This window comes from Myotis yumanensis, unplaced genomic scaffold (assembly GCF_028538775.1).
Source record: "Myotis yumanensis isolate MYYU_CA2020_CCGP unplaced genomic scaffold, mMyoYum1.0.hap1 SCAF_3, whole genome shotgun sequence".
In the NCBI taxonomy this organism is placed as follows: domain Eukaryota; kingdom Metazoa; phylum Chordata; class Mammalia; order Chiroptera; family Vespertilionidae; genus Myotis; species Myotis yumanensis.
This window is the reverse complement of record NW_027223754.1, coordinates 187095165-187111759: the sequence shown is the minus strand read 5'-3', so window position 1 is coordinate 187111759 and position 16595 is coordinate 187095165. Positions and strand designations below refer to the sequence as shown.

Sequence of the window (16595 nt, the reverse complement as noted above, 5' to 3'; positions counted from 1 at the left end):
AACATCCTCCTTGAGCCCATTCACACCCCAGTCGTGCTCCCTTCTACTTTGCTGCTGTAAGTAAAGAGCAGAGTGGAACATGACTCTCTTCAGCTTTCTCATCCTAGGGCCCCCTGTGCCACTAACCATTTTCAAGAGGCCGGAATGATCCCCAGCTGATTTCTGGCTCTGTGTACGTCTATCGACCACCTGCATATATTGTGTACCAAGCTTCTTCCTGTGGCCCGTTACTTCCTATCACCTGGATTCTATCACCCAACCCCCTTCTAAAAATAGCTGAAATAAAGTTAGGTACAGTGGGGCCTTGACTTACGAGTGTCCCGACTAACGAGTTTTTCGAGATAGGAGCCGTCTCTCGGCCGATTTTTTGCTTTCAGTTGCGAGCTAAAATTCGGGTTATGAGCCAGCTTCAGATACTCCCCCGCTAGTTGGCACAGCGAATGTCACAGTGAACGCAACATCAGCCCAGCATCACGTGTCTCACTCGTTCACTTTTGATTTGACATACGAGTAATTTGAGTTACGAGCTCCTTCATGGAACGAATTAAACTCGTAAGTCAAGGCCCCACTGTACTTTCAGCCCCCCAAAAAGCAGAAGGTGCATAGCCCCAGTCAGGCTGGGGTGAGATGCCATCCTCTCCCCTAAAAACAAATAAATACAAAGAGTAGACGTAACTGATTATGTGGGTCACGTCCTCAGATGCACACAACCTGTGAGTGGGCTATTGTTAACATGCCCTCTTCCCCTTTCTCACCTGACCAACCTCCCCCCACCCACCACCCCCTCCCATGGCCGCTCCACAGAGCAACAAAGGGTAAAGAGAGTAGGGTTGTCAGGCCAGCCCCCTGGAGAAGGCCTGGGTCCCGCATGGCCACTGCACAACTCGCTTTGCCTCTCAAGCTCCATTCCTCGTCTGTAAACTGTGAATGACAACGTTCACGAATTGCCGTTGCCCTGAAGCACACATTCTGTGATATGGCAAATCTAGGCACTGCTTCCAACTGTGAAGTGGGCCGTGTGGAGAACATGCGCCTCCCTGGGGCTCTCTTCTATTTTTATCAAATGCTTTGTTTGATTTTCCTCTAATGGGCTTCCGCTGGAGGTCAGGTAGGGCTTTGCTTTTGTAGCCTGTCCTGATCTGAGCTTAGATTTCTCAGGGACCTCAGGGACCTGCCCATAAATAGTCTTTATTTACTTTTCCTGTGGTCTGGCTCCTTTTTTTTAGGCAAAGTTTGGCCACTGGTCAGTTCTGGGTTGAGAAACCAGGTGACCAGGTCTCTGCCTTATTATGCCCAGTGCTGACACAGCCCTGGAAGCCACGGAGTGATGTACAATAAGGAGAGGCGGGTAGCTCAGTTATTGATGAGATACTACCACTAAATAAGGGCCTATATTTTCTCCCAATCTCATTGAAAAACACAGGTGAGGCTGAAGAATCAACCCAGTGAGGTTCGAAGTCTTAACCTCACCCTTTGTTTAAAGTTGTCATACAAAATGCTCAAGATCCTAGGGACATCTTGCCTGGTTCTGATGGAAAGGTTATTTCTAATGCTATTCCTTACGGAGAAAGTCTGGGCAATAAAGAAAAAGGAGAAAGATCATGATGTTATCTTGATTTTATGTTACAAAGACAGCAACTCTCAATATTTCAGCACATTTCATCCCGCCTTCCTTCAAGTATAACTTTCACACAATTATGCCCACAGGCTATGTGTCCATATGCTAATTTTAAATTCTGCTTTTTCACTTAATATTTTCCTATGTGTATTATTCCAAATTGCCCAAAATTATATAAATTTCATTTTAAAGACTGGATGTTTTTTTATACACATACCATTGGTTATTTAAACCATTCTTCTTTGTATGGGATATAAAATTGGATTATTTTTCACTTTATTACTATTAGTAGAGGCCCAGTGCATGACATTCGTGCACTGAGGGGGGGGAGGGGGTGGTCCCTCAGCCTGGCCTGCACCCTCTCACAGGTTGGGCACCCTCGGGGGTCCTTAGCACTGCTGTGGAGGCAGGAGAGGCTCCCGCCACTGCCTCTGTGCTCACCAGTCATGAGCCTGGCTTCTGGCTGAGTGGCACTCCCCCTGTGGGAGCACACTGACTACCAGGGGGCGGCTCCTGCATTGAGCGTCTGCCCCCTGGTGGTCAGTGCATGTCATAGCAACTGCCGTTCGGTTGATTTGCATATTAGCCTTTTATTATATAGGATCTGTGTTCACAATGAAATGACATTTTTAGCACTTTATGAATTATACCTACACTAACAATACCTAAAAATGACTGTTTCAACAAACTTGTCATCATTATTACTTTTTTCTTTAGCTTTGCTCACTTTATAGGTGAAAGACAATTGTTTTAATTTACATTTTTATTGGAAATTTTTTGCATATGTTTTAATATTTCATCAGTTTCCTTCAAAAACATTTAATAGGCATTAGAAGTGAAAAATACATAGTCCATGCCTTCCAAGAATATTTGGTTTGGTGGTCAATGTATTTTATTTACATATTTGTCCATTTAAGTGTGTGTTACTGCTTTGGATGAATTTCAAACAAAAATAAAGGTATAAACAGTGTAATAATTCTAGAAAATATTCTCCTTCCAGTTTTAGTTTTCCCTTTATATTATTCTTTTCACTTTAAAAAAGCATACAGTAGGTTGAAAGTTTTATTTCTAATTTATTCCATGGCTTTGAAGTTTAGAAAGCCCTTTCCTAAAGTAATCAGAGAGGAATTAACCTATATTTTCCTTTATATTTTTATAAGTTTAATTTATTAAACTTCTTGGAACTTATTTTGATATATTAAGAGGTGATAGACTTTTTTTTTTTCAAAATAGCCCATCATATACACATTGAATGTTTATTGCCTTTAGCTCTATTATTATTCAAAATATTTTTTCAGTTGATTCCCTTGGATTTTCTAGTTATAAAGTTGTCTCCTACTTAATAAAAATTTGTTCCTTTGACATCAGATCATAATATTTAACACTGTCATAGTATCAACATACTATCTTTGCACATACTTGTACAACAGCATCTTGCTCTGACACATGTCCTGTCTTCTGCTGCAGGAGCAGTACATTTTCATCCATCAGTGTGTGCAGCTGATATGGACGAAGAAGAAGCAGCAGTTCTGCATCAGTGACGTCATCTATGAGAATGTCAGCAAGTCCTAGTCAGAATCCGGAACAGTAAGTAGGGAAGTGCCCTCCGTGGGAGGGACATGATGGGCTACAGCAAAAGGCAGCAGCAGCCACTTGTCTGACTCTGACCCCACAGAGGTGGTCAGGGAAGGTGGGCGCAGGGAGAGGCAGGCACAGTAGAAGATCTTAGCGCTTCAGTGGGCCTTGGTTGGTGGGCGTGACATGAAGGCACTTCAGCAGCTCATAATGCTTTGACCTCCATCCCTTCCACCCTGAACCTTAAATTACTCTGATTTTGGCTCTGTGCCTGTAACATCAGGATATAATCATCCACCCTATTTATGTAGACATTTTGTGCAAGTAGCTTATTGATTACAAAAGGGTCATAAAAGGACTACAAAGAAGACATGAGCTGGAGTGAACACCCCAAAGAAGAAAATATTGACAGTAGTTCAGGATAGCAGAGTCCAGAAACACCTTGATCTTACCCATTATAAGCACTTACTTGAGAACTTCCTGAATACATTAGTAACATATTCAATGTCATGTGCTCAAATTTTGACTAGAAGGTCAGATTTTAGTTGTGTAAGTAATTGGCTCAAGTAACAAGTAATCTGCCCATTCAGCTCAGTAAGCAGAGTGTGAACTGTGTCTGAATGTACTAAGGGGGCAGGACCATGGACTGGGTGGGAGAGGACAGGGTGCATTGTGGGAGAAATGTGGAAGAAGTAGTATATGGACCACTGGGTAGCAGGAAAGGACTAGTATCGTGCCTTTATATCCACCAAGAAAGAGACAGAAAGCACAAAGAGGCAGGAAGGATAAAGAATAAGGAAACAGAGCCTGGCCATTTTAGCTCAATGGTTGAGCATCAACCTATGAACCAGGAGGTCACGGTTAGATTCCTGGTCAGGGCACATGCCTGGGTTGCAGGCTTGATCCCCAGTGGGGGGCATGCAGGAGGCAGCCGATCAATGATTCTCTCTCATCATTGATGTTCCTATCCCTCTCTCCCACTTTCTTCCTCTGTGAAATCAATAAAAATGTATTTTTAAAAGAAGAATAAGGAGAGAGAGAGAGAGAGAGAGAGAGAGAGAAGTTTGCAGGTAGAGGGAAAGAGGTTCAGATCCACAGAAAGTAGGAATTACACAGAGAAAGCTGCACAGATAACCCCTGTCTGCCCGGGCTGTGGGGTGAATGTAATGAGAGCCAGCGGTAGAGTGGGAGGAAGGGGCTGTACTTCCGGCCACAGGGCTGTTGATGGGCAGCTTTGCCCTCCCAGCCTGCTTACTGTTTCTCTCTCTCATCCACAGGACAGGACACGGTGTGCGCCCATCCTCCCTTGCTTCCAGAGTTTCGGGGGCCCCTGCTAGCCATTTTGCTAAGAGAAGCCCCTGCTTTGTAATATGTGGCCCAGGAGATCCTGTATCTCGTAGAAGCACCGGGAAGACTTAGCCTTAAAGAGCCTACAGTGTCTTTTGGACTCTTTCACTTCTGGACATTTAATAACAAACCAAATTCGACGGAACACCCGGAGGTCCAGACGCTCTGCCCAGGGCAGGAAGCACAGCCCCTTCCCAAGAGTTTTGCTGGCCCCTCTCTGGTCGGGCTGAGCTTTTTGTTGCTGTTTCCAAGTGCAATGATTTTCGTCTGTGTATGATTTTATCAGAACGTTGAATTGTTTCCTGCTCACACAATTGATCAAGCCCATAGCCCACGAAGGAAAAGCATTGTTAGTCTAAAATTATACCTCATTGTGAGAAAGAGGCATGGCCACATATAAAGAAATGGTGATTCTACTTCAAGAAAATTGAACCAGCGATACCTGCAGCCCAACGTTGAGCTATGGGATCAGGAGCAGGGAGGGTGGACCTGGGAAGAGAGAGCAGTTCTACCCAGAGATCAGCCACCTATCTTTTCCAAATACGAAAAGCTGGAATTCAGCTTCAAAGTAGAGTAGAAAAAAATATTTAATTCTTAATTGTTCTAGTTCTTGATGGTTTTCTTCCGTATTAACAGTTGAGTGTTTCTTCCTTGGCTCCCTTGGACTAATGTCGCCAGCCAGGTTCTTTTGCCACAAACCAGATCTGATTCGAAGAGTCGGAAGTCTGACTCTTCAGGCTCCGTAGCGGTCTGAGCAAGCTTGGTGCCTAGTCTCTGCAATTTTTTTGGTTTTTTGTTCATACGTGGGGAGCAACTTCTGTGAGAACTACATAGGATGTGAAAACCGCACTTTCTTTCCCCCAGACAGCCGGGGATTTCTGAAAACATGGCAATGAACTGCAGCGCGCTGGGACAATTATTTGGCTGCCACTTTTTTTTTTTTTTTAATTGTCAAGTGTCACTGTGAATATCAACAGAGATTTCTTTTTGTTTTCTGGGGTTTTTTGTTGTTGTTGTTGTCAGTTTCGTTTTAATCAGTGTAACCGGTAACATTTTATCCCACTCTTTAGATTTTGTAGAATTCCATGATTGTGTATTGTGACATGAACGCTGTCAGAATGGACACAGATGGCACCGTGGCGCCTGTTCCGTTGTGTCCCCGAGGACTAAGGGCTGAGGGTGTGCAAAGGAAAACCTTCTGAGGGAGAGGAAACACACGCCGGCTGCTTCCTCGTGGTGGTGTGGCCGGAGCGAGCCTGTCCGCGTGGCTGGGCCAGGCTTTGCCCCTCTCTGCCTATGGGATCAGTGCCCCTCGCCCTGGCCTCCCTCCATTCCTGATCATCTTCATGGAGCCGTGAGCATAGGATCAGCTTAATATTTTATCCGTGACCTTGGTGATGGTGAAGGGTGCCAAGTGAACAGCTCTGCACCCCACCGTCTTGTCACCGAGAGGACCTGGCCACAGCAGAGCTTGGCGCAGTTCTCAGCGAGTCCTGGCCAGCGAGGTTCAGGTTAACCGCAGGGGTGCCCACGCCCTGCAGGTTAGCAGCTCGGGCTCCCGGGCTTGTCAGTTACACTCGCCTCCCTTCCTCTCCTCCTTGCCTTGCTGCGCCACCGCCTCTTCTCACCTCGCCCCTCTCTTTCCTTCTTGGACACGTGAATAAGGCATCGCTCCATGCTCAGGTGCACACACCGCTGAAGAAAGGCGGCACAGGTCGGTGTGACAGCTGTCGATTTTTCACACACAGACAGGCCCGGAGGGAAGTGTGCCACCTTGGCTGAGCCGATAAGACGCGTGGGTGTGCCGGAATCCATTTCCAATTTCCGTAAGCGGGAACATTCCTGCCCCTGAAACTTAAGGCACGTCATCAATATTTCATGTTTTTCTCCAGCACCCCTTCGGGGAGGGATCAAATAGTACCAGATCGGCTTTCCCAAAAGAGAAGATGAGGTATCCAGACTTAGACTGAGGACTCGGAGTTTAGATGATGACAGGAGGGTCACACGCAAGCATGTTCCCGGGGTCTTGTTCCTCGGGCTCTCCGTCCGTCACTGTCCCCGCACGGGCACACTGCATACCCCAATTTGTGAGTGGGTGGTGAGGAAGCAGAGGTCTGCCAGAAGCCTTGGGTTTTAATCTTGACTTTGGAATTCCTCTCTCCTGAGTCTCAGTCAATAAACTTTTGAAAAACCTAAAAACAGCTCCGTATTTTGAGGGTGTAAAGAGTATCAAATGTAATAACCCCCCAAAGGCGCTTTGTAGCTTGTCCTTCCGTGGTTCCTAAGGCCACTCTCAGCAGCTTAATTTCCACCCCAGGACTCAATGATAAGCATTCAGGGGGGAGGCTGCAGGGCCTCTGTATTAGGGGTTAGTTTCTTAAAATCATCTCCGTACTGCTACTGAACACGGAGGCACTGGCCCACGCGGCTCCTAACAGTCTACGCGGTGCAGAGCCAATTTCTGAAGTTAGCAGAGAAACTACCATGAGAATCGATTTACAAATTGAATAGTTAACACCAACGGAGCCAGCACTGCACGTTATACGATTTTACTCAACTTGAAAGGGAAAGAAAGTGGTAGAGGACTGCAATTTTTTTTTTTTTTGGACAGAATGCTAATTCAGGCTTTACAATTTTCCCCTACGAAGCCGGCATTGCCCCTACTGCCCTAAATTTAAAATGACAAAAGTCAGTAAGATTTCAAAAAATCTCTTATCAAAATCTATCTAACCTCTTATAAAACGTTTAATCAGATTTTAGAGTGTCTCTCTTTTTCTAAAAGCTGTCCCTGCCCCCCCAGAGGCTTGCGTTTCTGAAAGAAGGCCGCGGTGACAACAGGGAGAGTGGGGGCCGGGGGCCCTGGATCTGGATTTTTTGCAGACCATATGATAGCTGCTTGCTAGAGGCTTGGGCCTTCGCCAACGAGTTCAGGTTACTGAATCCAATCTCTAAGAGCCAAAATCCTCCCTGCTTTCTAGCAAGGAGGCCTTCCTCTCCGCCTCAGGAAACGTGATGTCATGCGCTTCAAATGAGCTGGCTCGTTTCCTAGCTCACAGATCGCCCGTCTGCTACTTGGCACGAGCTCAGAGTCCAGAGGCCATACCTAGGACGCAACACAACACCCACGTTGGCCAAAGGGGCGACAAAGAAACAAAAACACAACACGTGCAAAAACGGCAAACTTCTGCCCCTGGTTTCCTAACAGCCCCGTGCGGATGCATGTGAAGGAAACTTAAGCCAGGACATCGCTGGTGCCTGGCCTGCCAGAACAGCAGGACTTTGTGTTCCGTTTCAACTGATGCTCACCACGAGGCCTGATCCGGGTGTCACTCCCTTAAATGCTTAGCTCTGGAGGGACCTGAACAAACTGAAGGTGGTCCAGGACAGGTCACTAGAACCATTAGGGATGTTGAAAACGACAAGTCGTAGTGATAGCATGTGGGAAAAGTGAGGGTGTTAATGAGGAAATCATCCATTCAGCAGGTCAGTCACTGTACAAATGTGTGTTTACCTAATCATGGTGAATGAGTGAATCCATCCACCAATGAAAGCGCTCTTCACCACTTGCAATATACTAGGCACTAGAAGCACAAATGGTGCTGTGTACTGATTATTTAAAATGTGTGATGGAATCAGAGTTTCGTTGCTGTTTTTGGAAGGACAAAAAAAAAAAAAGTCTTTTCCAAGACTCAGTGCCTCTTCCTTGATGAGAAATTCCAAGCTAGCCTACCCTCCTACTCAAAACACTCCCCTGGCAGATGGCTCATTCTTTCCTACTGAGCACGTCCAGGGTGTGGAACTGCCACCTCACAGGGCAGCCCATCCCCTCATTTGTCAGAGAGCCTTTCCTCCTGTCTACGCAGCCAAGGACCTAACATTGAGGCTGTGTGTCCCTGCTTCTCATGGGCTATACTAGCAGTGGTTCTCAACCTTCTGGCCCTTTAAATACAGTTCCTCATGTTGTGACCCAACCATAAATTATTTTCATTGCTACTTCATAACTGTAATGTTGCTACTGTTATGAATCATAATGTAAATATCTGATATGCAGGATGGTCTTAGGCGACCCCTGTGAAAGGGTTGTTCGACCGCCAAAGGGGTCGCGACCCACAGGTTGAGAACCGCTGGGCTATAGGCTGAAGCCCAAATCTACTTCCCATTTTGGTAAAAGGGCAGGTGCTGTGAGCATGCCACTGCCCAGGGCATGAAATTTAATAATCAAATTAAAGCTGCCCAGAGCTTTAAACAGAGGCCTGGTTTTCTTTTAAGCATTTACACCTGACTCCCCGGGGAGAAATGGTGGGTGTGTATTTTTCTCCAAATTCAGAATGCTCTTTATATGCATATTCTCTTAATTTCTTAAGAGTAGCCACTTAGCAGGAGAAGAAATGGAGAGGCAGTTAGGTTAAGTAAATTATAACAACCACGGGGGGTACCCACCTAGCTCTGTCTAGCCAAAATATCCCTTTTCCCCACTTCATGCTGCTTCTCATTCATAGTTCCCATTGATGAACTAAAATAGAATAGAATAGCTTCATTTTAGGTAAAGTGTTTAATAGAGAGGGTCATTTTCAATGCTAGAAATATTACATTTCTAACCCTCTAAGAAAGTGATTTTACTTAAACATCCTATGCCAGGGACTGTAGGAGGGGCCGGGGTATGAAGATGGGTGAGACCGGGTCCTAGCTTTAAGGAATTGGCATGCTCATAGGGAAATCAGAAGTGAAACCACGGGCAACAAAGTGTTGCAGATGCCGCGACAGAAACACACAAAGCATCCCATGGAGGCCCGAGAGAAGGACGGCGAGTTTCTTCTGGAAGGTCCAGGAAAGGCCATCCTGCCACAGTCAAGTGTGAAAGACTACGGAGCCGCATTAGACACCAGTGAGGCACTCATTCCTGCCGTCAGCACACACTCACAGAACACCCACCTCCCAGGCACCGGGCCCCGCGGATGACCAAACCGTCAGCCCTGCCTGATGGGGCTTTTCTTCCGCGCTGACACCAGAGTGACAACTTCTTTCTGGCCTCCCCAGATGCTCATGTGTTACTCTGCAGACCCCCCTGGGTTTACTGTGACTGCAAACGTAACAGCGCACATTGGGGCCACCTCTCCCAGCCACTGGCAGTTACTTCTGGCAAGTGGAAGGTAAGCTAGAGTAAGACTTCACACCCTGGCCCCTCGCCCCTGCAATTCACTCTGTCCCCTCCGCTCCCACCCCCCCACCCCCCACAGAGATGGTGGTGCCAAAAAGATGGAAGGAGCTGGGTCCCTGAGTCACCTGCAGGAGGAAGAGCTGCCTGCTGAGCCATGACGTGATCAAGCAACACATTCCTATTGTGTTGGCACTGAGATGCTGGTCTTGCCAGCTCCGGCTGTCAGTCTGCCCCTAACTAATCTGGCAGCTAAAGGACACCTTTACAACTAGGTTCGGTCTCGGGGACGGTGGGAGTTCTTCGGGGCAGTGGTGTGTGACTATCCAATAAAATTCCCAGAGAACAGGTGAGCGCTGAAACAGATCAGAGCCAGGGTAACCCACAATGCGAACAAGGACTCGGGAAAAGCCACAGAACAATGATGGTTCTTTGAATAAATAAACTTTTCTATTAAAATAAATGCAGGCTTCTCCAGAAGTGGATTTCCTCCAAGTTGGATCTCTCCTTCTCTCTCTCTTCTTTCTCTCTCTCTCTCTCTTTTTTTTTCACATCTCTTTCCAAACCCCATAATAAGACCATTACTTAAGAAACTCACTAGGATGTCTTAGTCTTGTGCAAGGCTATTGGCTCTGAAGCAGAGTCCCGGATTCCTATGAACAATAGGCCCCACAGTGGTTTCCCATCAATAAAAGCCCAAACGGCCAGGAGGCCAGGAGGCTTGGCATGTGGATGCTGCTGAGCTAGCCAGGTCTTTGGCTTGTGTGTGTCACGGTGAATTCCAGGGCAGTGGATAGGAGCTCAGAGCAGCTGACTCAAGCAGGTCTAAGAACACCACAAATCCAAGGGCTGCTTCAACTAGGAACAGTTAGCTGCCACCACTACAAATACTAAACAGAATGGTCTTGGAAGGGTTCCTTCATGTTCAAAACCGAACTAGGTCACGTCCTCCCTTAACCAATGAATGTGGGCAGCAGTACAGCGCAGGGCCCAGCAGCGGTGCAGAGCAGAGCGGTTTAGAAGACTCTGCCCCTGATTGAGACTCAGTCATCTCATCTGTGAAATGGGCTTAGTGATGGCAGGTTTCTCATAGGGCTTTAAGAAGATAAAACAGATAATGTGTCAGGGGCTGAAAACAACACATGGAGTAACGTATTATATTACATGACTCCCTGGTACAAGCAAACCTCCCACAGTCTCCAAGGGCCACCTTGGGATTTTTGAAGAAATTTCATAAGAGCATCTGAAGTTGGTCCCTGAGCAGGACTGGCTCAGTTTCTTCATGGTGACGCCTGAAACTCCATCCCCCCTGGTCCCCCGAGTCTCAGACCTCAGAATAGAAGGCAGGTGCAGCCTGTGACCCAGCGTGGACTCTGTGTCTCAGGCAAGTGGTGTCAAAGCAGACCCTCTAGAGGAGCAGACCCTCTAACCCAGAGACCTGGGCTGCCCCGGCCTGGCTTTCTGCTTCGACTCTGTGTGAGTTTCGTGTCTCGTGCTCATGAGCCGTGCTAGACGGTTTCCCAGCAAAGCAGTGCCAGGGCCTGAGACACATGCAGTGAGCACCATTGAATCCCTCTGCGCACCGGTGTCCTTGTTCGAAGGGGGGAATAAGAAGCGATTCCTCCACAGGGTTGCACTGGGGTGATGTGTAAAGCCCTTGGCGTGGTGCTTGGTGGTTTGCGGGTACAGGGTGACATCACAGAAAAGCACAGACTTTTGAGTCACAGCAGCCTGTGCTTTGACACTGAGGTGTGTTTCCTTGAGAAGTCACCTACCATCTCCCACAAAAAGAAAAGAAAAGGCATATCTGCCTCGTGGAGTTGTGGTAAGACGCAGAACTGGCTGTGTGAGGCACTCGCGGAGGGCAGGCAGCGTCGGCATGGAATACATAAATGATGCAGGGTTCTCTGAGTCTCTCTCGGTACGATTAGACCACCACTCCTCCCCACTCATTCCAGCACCAAGACATCCCCAGAGTGAGCATGCCCGTTTCACACAGGATCCCCCCTGGGCACACTTACGAGCATGGAGCACGCCGTCTAGGAGGCCTGCTCCCCAGTATAGTGGTAACCACCTTCCCTGCTAAGAGCTGCCAAACCTGGAGTCAGCAACGCGGTCTGAGCAGCCTCCCCTGCACCCGTCTGATGGAGTGAGTTACGGGCAACTCCTCAGTCTAACAAATGCTGAAAGAAGTGGGAAGCATCCAAGTGATGCCAGATCGCTATTTTAATTTGCATTTTGTAAATCCATTGCGCTGTCACAAAGGCATAAAATGAGAAGTCATTTCCCCATTTTTTTTTCCTATTACTGCAAGACAAATGAAATGAATTACCCAAATGTCTAAATGCTGCCCTGTGAGATTGGTTGTAGAGAAGAGGCAATAAACTTAACTTCTCTGTGCTGGTTTCCTAATGTAAAATGTGTTTTCCCTTACGGCTGCGGGATGCTGGGTTGCTACAGTTGTTACTACTCTAGACCTCCTCACCTTGCACGGGGCTGCATTTTGTAAGCTGGACTGCAGGCCATGGCCACTGCCTTAGCCTGTAGTCCCACAGCTCTGCCGCTCGCATTCATCACTAACGCCAAGTCTTCTAGGAGCTGGAGACCCCGCCATTGTCATGTTTACTGAAAAAGCCACAAGCAGATTAACACACAGCAAATGCGTGTCTGTTCCTGGTTCCGGCCTGGATATCACGGGGAAGATTGGCACCAGGATCAGCTAATTTTTGGCCCTGATTTATTAGTATTTTATATGATTTTTACTTCAAAGCATAAATGTGGAACTCCGAGAAGACGTCCAAAGGTAATTTTCTTGTCTACACCAGGTGGTGCTTTGAAGCGGTGGTCAGCCTCTGAAATCCCCCACAGCTGTCAGTGGCTGTTGAGACCGAGAACTGCATTTCCGGGTCTGACGTTGCCATGGATGGTCAGCTCCCCATCTACCTTCATGGGCCTGGAGGGCCTTCGCGGGAGGCCACCTGGGGAGCCGGACCAGTGATTTCCCATGAGGCTCTGCCCCTTCAATGACAGAAACTCTGATTTTACCTAACTTATACAGTGGAACACTATATACAAATTTCATCTTTAAAAAATGTGTTCTGCTTAAAATTTTTTAACACACTAACCTCTGATATCTGAGAGAAAAGATTGGTAGGCTATATAGAAGTTCCAGAGAATTGAATCTAAATTGAGTTGTCCCACTTACTCCGTGACTTTGTATAAGCTCCTTATATCTGAGCTTCAATTCCTTCGTCTGTAAAAGTGGGGAATACCTGTGATACTTCTCAGCACACGAGTTCAGTTCTTGTTCCCCTTCCTTTGAGAATAGATGGGAGGGCAGAAGGCCTTATGTCAGCAGTTCTCAACCTGTGGGTCGAGACCCCTTTGGGGGTCGAACAACCCTTTCCCAGGGGTCGCCTAAGACCATCAGAAAACACATCTATAATTACACATTGTTTTTGTGATTAATCTCTATGCTTTAATTATGTTCAATTTGTAACAATGAAAATACATCCTGCATATCAGATATTTACATTACGATTCATAACAGTAGCAAATTAGTTATGAAGTAACAACGAAAATAATTTTATGGTTGGGGGTCACCACAACATGAGGAACTGTATTAAAGGGTCACAGCATTAGGAAGGTTGAGAACCACTGCCTAATGTATTACCAGCCAAGAGGAAGAAATGTTAAAATGAGATAGCTGTGAAAGACCTACAGGTACTAATTTATCATCATGTGTGCGTATGTGTGTGATTCCTTACTTTTCCATGACCTGAGACTGTGTGTTCATTTGTAGGGACAGGAATGACTGAAGTCAGGGAAACTGTTCCTCTCACAGCCAGGTTTGAGGGACAGGACTGCTGCCAAGGGCGACCGAGGGCAGCCCCAAAAAGCAGCAGGAATTGGGCCACGTGCCTGGGACTAAAGTCAGGAAGGACAGAGCCCTGGGACTAGCCCAGACCAGGACCATCTGGGCCTGGCAGGAGCCCTGGTTCACTTCCCACCTCAGCCCAGCACCAGGTAAAGGCGATGTGCCTCAGGCTCTTCAGGCAGCAGCTCAGCGATTCAAATATCCCCATTGACACAGAAATTCAGATTCAGTAGGTACCTCAGCTGCCTCAGAGCACCTGATAGCCGTATCTTACACCAATTCAGAGTCTAACAGTGTAGTTTTTAGTATTTCCTTTTATCTTACTGGAATTTTGCTAGCTTTTCATTTTATAACCTTCCTTTTACATTGTGATGAGATAAACCTGAACATTTGGGTAAAGTTTGCCCCTGGCTGGTAGCTCAGTTGGTTAGAGAATCGTCTAAGTTGTAAGTTCAATCCCTGGTCAGGGCACATACAAGAATCAACCAATGAATGCACAAATAAGTGGAACAATGGATTGACATTTCTCTCTAAAAAAAAAAAAAAATTCAATAAATTTAAAAGATAGGGTTTGGGGTTTTTTTTTCTTTCTGGTAACTGTAACCCCCTCCACCCAAAAAAAACCTGAGTTTAAGGCAACTGGCTTCTTCAGCTTCTTTCTTGTCCTCAACTCTGAAGATAAAAAGGGACAAAGGACCCTGGCTAGTTGGCTCAGTGGACAGAGCATTAGCCCACAGACTGAAGGGTCCTGGTTTCAATTCCTGTCAAGGGCATGCACCTTGGTTGCAGGCTCGATCCTCGACCCTGCTTGGGGCACATGCAGGAAGCAACCAACCGATGTGTATCTCGCACATCAATGTTTCTGTCTCTCCTCCTCCCTTCCACTCTCTCTAAAAATCAATAGAAAAATATCCTTGGGTGAGGATTAACAAAAAAAAAAAAGGAACGAAGAGTCCAGGAAGGAGGCTGTGGGGTGATGTGGGAGCAGGTCTCAGAGAAGGGATTAAGAAACCAAGATGAGGGAAAGAACATGGGTAGGAGAAAAAGATGAGTACAGACTGAAATTCCTGTCTCGAACCAGAACTGTTAAAGGTATGCCCTTTGGGAAAAACTAAATGTAACAAGTATAAAGTCACAGCTTCCAGGCAATCAGCAGTGCTGGTTTGGGGGTGTAATTTTGCTTCAGGAAATCAGTAAGACTAGCACCAGGGGGAAATAAAGCAAGCTGCACAGTTCCTTTGATTGTACAGTCCAAGGGCAGAGGATACAGTTAGGATTCTCTTTAATGTCCAGTTCTTAAAGTAGACACTTACTAAATGTTTATTGAATGAAAGTTGTCTGCTCCTACTCAGAAGCCACCAGTCTTTATATAAACCCCTTAACTGAGCACACAACTTGGTAATAATATTCCTCACGCAAGCCTCCTTATGCAAGCATTGAGAAAGTGAGAAGACCCAACCTTGATGAGATCTCCACCCACTCAACCCCCAATGCAGCCTCCACAAATTTAATCCTAGGAAACAAGTGAATCTCAAATTTTCCTAGAGAAAAAGTATAAAAGGAAAAGTTTTAAGTGATTAGAGTGTCTCTCACATTAGCTTCCCATGGCTCAGTGCCTCCTAAGGGGTGGAGGGTGGGGGAAATGAAATCCACTGCTCACCTTTTATAAACAACACAAGACTATCATCCTTGGGATAAGGAAACTCAACAGCTCTTTGCTTGGGGACAGTTCTCTAACTGCAGTGCAGCAACGGGATCCCAGCAGAGCAGCTGAGCCCCACTGAACGGAGTCCACACCAGAGTCTGGGGCACTGGAAGCGTTTGGGATTTCCAAAGAAGGGCACCAGAGTGGAGGCAGATGTGCAGGGAGAAGCCGCAGAAATCTCTAAGTGAATCCAACCATGTAGAGCAACATTACCCAAAGCTTATACCAGGGAGTGGCTGCTAAAGGTGGAGAGTAGATTAGGACTACCAGAGGTGGCCGTGCTGGGGGACATCAAAGATTCAGCTCAGCAAAAGTGAAGAGACCTGCTTCAACACCTTAGGCATCCAGCTGAGATACAAACTACTCTGGGAATTCATCCCAAAAAAGGGTATTCCTTAGACGTAAAACTCCACAGTATGAACTATTTTTGACAGGTGCAGACAAAGCCTAAAATCCAGCCTGACCAGATATGCAGAAGAGTTTGTAGACAGAGTCCCATCAAGGTGACAAGACCTTTTCAAACACATTGCGCTTACCAATGTCCATCCTAACAAAGCACAAAAGCAAAGATGTGCAAGTTCAAAGCGATCAGCCATGTAGAACTCCTTGCTAGAACAAGAATAAATACGTTTCAAAGGAAGATAACATAATCTAGAGCATCTAAAACATCTATAACGTCAAATACGTAATACAAATGATTACACGTGCAAAGAAAGGGGAAACTGAGACCCATCGTGAGGGAGGAAAAACATAATCGATAAACACTGAGCCCGAGATTGCCCCAATGCCGGATAAAGATGATAAAGTAGCCTTAATGGTTCTCCATTCTATAAGCAGCAGTTGGCTTCATGCCGGTTCCAGTTACCGGTTGGTTTGGTTTTCCCCACGTTCCCAGAAGCAGCCTTGTTATGCCCTCAGAAATTCAAGGACCAGCTGGCTGGCTTGCTCTCCCCGGAGGTCTGAGTCCCATCTTTATGGATCTGCTGAGCTATTCTCTCAGCTGAAATCTTTTCTGAATTCCTGACATAACAGCACCAGTTAGGTTGTGCCCCCTTCTCAGAGGTTTATTTACCAGCTGTGGGTGGGCCCTTCCTCCAAACCTCACAGGCACCGGTGACCAAAACCCTCAGATGTCTGGATCCAATCTCTGTAAGGCCTCTCTCTCAAGATTCTAAATCCCATCCATCCCAACTCTTTTCTTTGTCCCCACAGCCCTGAGGGAGGAAACTGCTTCCTGTGATAGTTTCCTTTGGGATTTTATAGTATAAAGCAGTAATGGCGAACCTTTTGAGCTTGGCGTGTCAGCATTTTGAAAAAC

At 46.5% G+C, this 16595-nt stretch overlaps 1 protein-coding gene across 1 annotated transcript in view; it reads left to right on the top strand.

Annotated features, from left to right (window-relative positions):
• Positions 1-5539, top strand: part of PTPRO (protein tyrosine phosphatase receptor type O) — a 200412-nt gene extending 194873 nt beyond the window's left edge. The window contains exons 26-27 of the mRNA XM_070410642.1: positions 3086-3205; positions 4471-5539. Of these exons, the coding sequence (XP_070266743.1) occupies positions 3086-3190 (105 nt within the window). The 3' untranslated portion in view covers positions 3191-3205; positions 4471-5539. The remainder of the gene's footprint in view (positions 1-3085; positions 3206-4470) is intronic.
• Positions 5540-16595: the final 11056 nt, after the last annotated feature.